Source organism: Mus caroli, chromosome 13 (genome assembly GCF_900094665.2).
Source record: "Mus caroli chromosome 13, CAROLI_EIJ_v1.1, whole genome shotgun sequence".
NCBI classification, from domain to species: domain Eukaryota; kingdom Metazoa; phylum Chordata; class Mammalia; order Rodentia; family Muridae; genus Mus; species Mus caroli.
Window position 1 is genome coordinate 60,480,741 of NC_034582.1, and position 6,826 is coordinate 60,487,566.

The 6,826-nt window shown below is 35.6% G+C and overlaps 1 protein-coding gene across 1 annotated transcript; it reads left to right on the forward strand.

Moving 5' to 3' along the window:
* The first annotated feature begins 2,255 nt into the window (after positions 1 to 2,255).
* On the forward strand, positions 2,256 to 3,182 carry LOC110308682 (olfactory receptor 12-like). Its single transcript, XM_021181095.1, has one exon. It carries the CDS (start codon positions 2,256 to 2,258, stop codon positions 3,180 to 3,182), a length of 927 nt encoding a protein of 308 aa, XP_021036754.1.
* Positions 3,183 to 6,826: the final 3,644 nt, after the last annotated feature.

Consider the following 6,826-nt stretch of genomic DNA (forward strand, 5'->3'; position numbering starts at 1 on the left):
TGTAGACCAGGCTGGCCTCGAACTCAGAAATCCACTTGCCTCTGCCTCCCGAGTGCTGGGATTAAAGGCGTGCGCCACCACGCCCGGCTTGTTTTGCTTTCAAATCTTTACTCTAGGACTTCCTTTTGCCACTTTTCCAGTTGCCTGAGTGATCAAACTCTTCTTGTTAAAACAGAACCTTAGGGAATAAATCTCTGATGACCAACACCATGGGAACTATATATTCTTTATTCTTATCTCCTGCAAAATTGGGCTGAGGAAATTTTGTGCGTGCATAATTTACTGCAGAATTGAAGAGGAACTCAAGGGTCAGCTAGAAAGGGAAGGAAAGATACTACATATTTAGGTGAGGTCTATTTTACATAAAATATAATGTTATCTCAAAGACCCCGTGACCAATTATATTAAGTATATTTGAATTTTAGTTAAATAGATGAAGATTCTGACTCAATCATACTTTTCTGAGAATAACAATTGATTCATGAATGTAACAGGCATCAATCCAAATTCATTGGAGAAACAATGTATCCTAAACTATTAATGACTATAAAACTGAGATTGTGCTTATTATATGCCAGGAATCTGCACAATACTTTTACCTATAAAATGCTTTAGACTTTACAGTGAACCATCACTTTTAATATCCACACCCAACAGGTTAAGCTACCAGAAAAGTGGTCATACTAAGGCCAGGGTTTTTGATACCAGAGCCTTATTATCCCAGATATTAGTACACTGAACTCTTTCTCTGTTTCATATCACTACTTTGAGTATTAGAGGTTCCTAGTAATAAACAAATTGGAAAACAATAGCCAATTTTTTTCAAAATTGTAAGTACCCCATGCATACAAATACCTACCTCATAAATACACAGCTCCATCACTTATTGTTTTAAAAAATTGATATCTCAGTATACAACAAAGTCTCAATTTACTGAAGTACAAGTGTTCCTTTAGAGAGGATACTAAATTAAATTAAGTTTTATGTGGTATTTGTATAATAGCTCATGAAGAAGTGTGTACCAGAGATGGAAAAGGTAAGAGAAAAATAATTTAACAAGAGCACATCAATTACAATGAAAAGATCTAATTTTATAAGAAGCATATATTACTTGATTTATTTTGTCTTATAGCTTAACAAAAATTCATTAGTTTGTCTAGAATGTATCCAATAATTTTTTTATGGAATGGATAGTACCTCTCATGATATACACAGCATATTTTATGGATCCTGTGAATATATCATGTTACCTTATAAAAGGAGATTTTCAGACACAGTCATGAAGAATATGGAAATGAGATTATTGTGACCTATCTAAAAGAATATAGTGTCATCATAAGGGACCTTATAAGAATTAATAGGATGAACAGATACAAAACATGAAAGACAAAAAAGGACAGAGACCAGAAAGGTTAGAAAGAGTGTATATGTTAAACAGTCAACTTAGGAAATAGAAGACACCACATACCCAGAAATATAAGGTGTTTTTAGAAGTGGAGATTTCTCCTTTAGATCTTTAAAAGAGAAAAAGGACAGTGTGTGGCACTGAGACTCATTCTATAGTCATGTCTCCTAGAAAGATGAAGGCTTTTGTCTAAAGCTTTTAAAAATCTAATATATGTTGTAGCATAAGTAAGAAATTAAATATTGAAACGTGGGACTATAGGTGAAATGATTTTGCACAGTACTTATGACTTTTCAACATGTCCATAGTGTACTCAATATACCAATTCTTAAAATGTATAACTGAATCAATAGTTATGTCTCATGTATCCTCATGTCTGTCGTGTTCTCTTTTTATGTTTCTGGGGATTTAATTTAGAACCTTGGGACTACTATACAAATACTTTACCACTGAGCTATACCTGTAGCCCTTATTTTTGCAGTTTGATTTTGAGACTTATCCATATTTTTATTAATTAATAATAAAGTAATTGCATGATTTGAAATAACTCATAGTTTCATGGCCTTTGCATTGCTGATAAGACAAGGTGAGCATAATATTGATGTATTCATAGATGCTGATTCTTTGTATTCCTATACTTATGTATTTCCAACTCCTTTCTCCTGCAGCTGTACTTATTCCAATTTTTCATGGCATATGGAACACAGTAGACCAAGGTTATAAACAGAATGATTCTAATGCTATACAAAAGTCTATAATTTAACTTAATCCTGTAGGTAGTAAAGTGTGAGATTTTTCTTCTTGTTGTATCTCCTCTTTCTTTTCCATCCTCTGTGGCTCTGGTTATAAAATGACAAATTTTACACATGTCTCAGAGTTTATTCTACTTGGATTCAGAGGAGGTCCTGGTATACAAATGTTGCTATTTCTGATTTTTTTATTTTTGTATGTTATAGCAGTGGTGGGGAATTTTGGCATGATTATAATTATTAGGATGGATGCACAGCTCCATACTCCTATGTATGCCTTCCTCCAGAGCCTTTCCTTTTTGGATATCTGCTATTCTTCCACAATTGCTCCTAGAGCTCTGATAAACTGCTTGAAACAGGACCATACAATATCCTTTGGTGGGTGTGCCACACAATTCTTTTTTTTGTCTCTTTTTGGAACCACAGAAGCATTTCTCTTGGCTGCCATGGCCTATGACCGCTTCATTGCTATCTGTAACCCTCTTCTATACTCTGTGAGTATGTCCCACTGGGTCTGTGGATTGTTGGTATCAGGGTCCTATTCATGGGGTGCAGTGAATGCTGTCACGCAAACCACGATGACCTTCACTTTGACTTTTTGTGGGTTCAATGAGATCAATGACTTTTTCTGTGACGTTCCACCACTCTTATCCCTCTCATGTTCAGACACTTTTATAAACCAGCTGGTTCTTCTTGCTTTATGTGGTTCCATTATTGTCAGTACCTTCTTGACTGTTTTTGTCTCATACATCTATATCATTTCAACAATATTGAAGATCCGCACAGTACAGGGACGCCAGAAAGCTTTCTCCACGTGTGCCTCCCACTTGATTGGTGTCTGCTTGTTTTTTGGTACTGTTTTCTTCATGTATGCACAGCCCAGTGCTGTCTCCTCCATGGAGCAGAGCAAAGTGGTGTCTATCTTCTACACTATTGTCATTCCCATGTTGAACCCCCTTATATACAGCCTGAGGAACAAAGATGTCAAACAAGCACTGAAGAGAAGCAAGCAGAGATTTTGTTCCTGATTCTCTGGCTGTAGGTCTCACAAAGTAACCTGGACTTCACGCCAATTCATTGTTACTCTCATGATTTATACTCTAGTAGTGGTTCCTTTCTTTGAAGTTTTTGATTTAAGGAAGAGAATGTATTTTATTTTTATATATTTATCAATGAATAAAATCATGCTGATGATTTGCTGATGAGAAATAAAATGTAAACTGGGAAAATGGATAATTGCTTTGGTATGTGTTTATTTTGCCTCATATACAGGATCCTAATCAGATTTCATCATAAAAATGATTAAACAATCAGACAATATTTATCTTGGATGTAACTCATGAAGTAGTAAAACAGATCTTTCCAAAACTGAAGAAACTCAAAATGCTTCAATACAAACTACTTAGCAGTGTATAAATTAATTATTGGTATTTAATATTAAAATTAATAATAAATTAGACAAAATTTATTGATAAATTGTTTTGAGCAGCTTTTATGGATTCTAATTAACACGTAATCTATCAATTCATTCAATTGAAGTATTAGAATACGTTATGTTTTAACGCATGTGTATGCTTGTATGATCATCTCATAGTGAAAATAACAAGTGTGCACTCTGCCATACATTTCCTTAGAAAGTCTTTATAATGCTTTCCCACTTTGCTTATGAAATGAAGCTCACCCTGGATAAGCTTTTATCTATTTTTTGTCATGTAGATAAGCTTGCTTTTCCACATAATGGGGCTTAGAAGGGTTGTGATCTCTTAACTATTTTGATATCTATCTAGCTCATGTAATTATAATTCATTCATGGGTAACATCACATGATATTAAGATTATGAGTATACTACAATTGGCTCATCCATTTATGTGTTGATAAATATTTGAGCTGTTTCATTTGAGGGCTACTATAAACACAGCTGTTATGGATATTTTTATGAATGTATGTGTGTATATATGGAGAGAGAGAGGAGCAGTTTCTTTATCTGAAATAAATACCTGGAAGTTAGTATATATTTCTATGTTTTGAAATTGTTGCAATGTTCCATTAACAGTTCACATTTTCACTGTGTGTTTCAAATCCTCTGCATTTTCATTAGCATATGGTATTCTCTCCCTTTTTTTATGTAAACTTTTTTTTTTTACTAAATTTGTAATGGTGTCTCATTTTCATTTAAGCTGCATTTGCTAAACTGTAAATGATCTCCAAAATATTTTATATGCTTACTTTTTATCTGTATATTTTGGTTTATGATGTGTCTATTTAAGTCTTATGCACACTTACCCACACTTGGAAACTACTTTTTATTACTAGCCCTGGAATACAGACACATCTTTAGTTCACACCCTTAATCCCAAACGATAAAGGTAAAGTCAGTTTCATAGAAGGGAGCAGCCATGGTTGAAAGTGACTTCTATCTGAGGGTCAAAGTGATGAATCAGAGGAAGATTTGACAAAATGTTTCAGAGATATGATATATCCAACTCTCACAAGAAGAGACAGGAAGGAAATGATATTTAAAGAGCAGTGCAGGAAGAGAGTCAGTCAGTTCTGTTAAATCAGTTGAGTTCAGTTCAATGTAGTCAGTTGGGAGTGAGTGCAGTGAGTGCAGTGAGTGCAGTGAGAGCAGTGAGAGCAGTGAGTGCAGTGTGAGTGCAGTGTGAGTACAGTATGAGGCAGTGAGTGCAGTGCAGTGCAGTGCAGTGCAGTGCAGTGCAGTGCAGTGCAGCTGAGTTTGTTCATGAGGTCAAGCAGTTCAGGTCAGCAGAGGCAGTTGAAGTCAGAGAATAAGAAAGAGCCAGAAGACTAGAACAAATTGCCAGAGTTAGTTTGAGACCAAGCAGAGCAATTTACTGAGAAACCAGATTGAACCAGTAAGTTTGGAAAGGAATTTGAGCCAGAATAGCTAAGATGAACCAGCCAGACAGAGCTCAGAAAGAACTAGAAAAGGTGAGCTTATTCAGCAACAAGTCTCAGAGGCTGAAAACATTCTAGGCCTAGATTAGATTGTACAGAGGCTAGAAGTTTCCAGGACTAGGCCTAGGTAAGCAGACTGAGGCAGTAATCCTCCAAGTTATATTTACAATATCCTTTATGAAATATGAGGATTAAGATATTTTTTCAGGATGTAGCTTGTCATTTCATTATTTTAACTGTTGGAATCTAAGAGTCACCCTACAACCTACACAAACACCAATCTCAGTCAGATAGGGCTGGTTTATTGAATGAACACTCTAACACTGATTGATCAGGGCCATAGCTCAGAATTTGGGGCTGAAGCTACAACCACAAACATCCCTCAGGGCCAGCTCATGAAGAAAAACCACTCAAGCTCATGTGCAGGTGCAGGAAGTGCTGCCTGGTGGTCAACTCAGACTCAAGCTATTTTGGCTATCTACTCAGAACAGTGCTAACTGACCTTTATTCTGATTGGTCCTAAGTGGAGCTTACAGTCGTCAGATTTCTACAAAAACCTCATAACATATAGAACATAACAGGGTATGTGTTCAGCATGACCCTGCTCTGAGATGAGTTATTTTTCTGTGACAATGACTGGCTGGCATATTATAGCAGCACGAAATAGCTAGCAGGCTTGGAACAAAATGGCTACTCCTATTCTGGGGGTGGAGGGACAGACCTCAACATTACAACACCCTTATAAGAATAGAAGTCTAATTAAATGCAGTGCATTAATTTGTTCATGTATTTATTGTTCTTCCATTGCCTTATATAAAAGACTTTTGCTGCTGACACGCTGGTACGTTCTTATACTCTGAACACTCAGAAAGCTGAGGTTATGAATTTGAAGATAGGCTGGTTATCATAAAGTCAGACACTGTCTCAAAAATGAGGTGTAACTTTAAAAAGATCTTTGCTCAATTCAAAATCACTAAAACTTTCTACTATTTTTTACAGGTTTATAGCTTCATGTTGATAGCTGGTTCCAAAATAATTTTATGTTTTAATTTTAAATTAAAATTTAATTTTGTGAATCTAGCTCAAAATTTCACTTTTTGTGTGACTTTAAATGTTCCCAAATTATTTATGGAAACTTGAATTGTTTTTTTTTTTCCTACTGAATTATTTTTGGACTTATTTCTTAATGTTGGTTATCTCTATAAGAATAAAGGGTTTATTTACAAGAGATTTTTACTATGTTCTGTTAATGTATTTGCCTATTTTTACACTAATACTACACATTGTAGTTTTGATTTTAGGAGACTTTTGTTAAATAAAATGATAGACAATAGCAGCTTCCATTCCAGAAAGGAAGCTGGCACATAATTCATAATTTCCTTTAACTATGAGGTTTATTAAAACAAAAGGACTCCAAGTCCATGGTGTGGCCTCGAGGTATAAGAAAGAGCATTAAAAAGAAACAATACAATATATGGATATCTAAATATGGTAGGGCCTTAAAGAGAAGGAGAGGCTTTCCTTTAAGGTCTGGAGAGAGTTAACAAGAACAAGAGAGAGAGTGACATTGAAAGGAGTGGTGAGCCGGGTGTGGTGGCACATGCCTTTAATCCCAGCACTCGGAGGCAGAGGCAGGCAGATTTCTGAGTTTGAGGCCAGCCTGGTCTACAAAGTGAGTTCCAGGACAGCCAGGGCTATACAGAGAAACCCTGTCTTGGAAGAAAAAAAGACTTTCATAGGTGATTTTTATTCAAA

Coding starts and splice junctions, on each gene's coding strand:
- LOC110308682 (XM_021181095.1), top strand. CDS start 2,256: ATGACAAATTTTACACATGTCTCAGAGTTTATTCTACTTGGATTCAGA.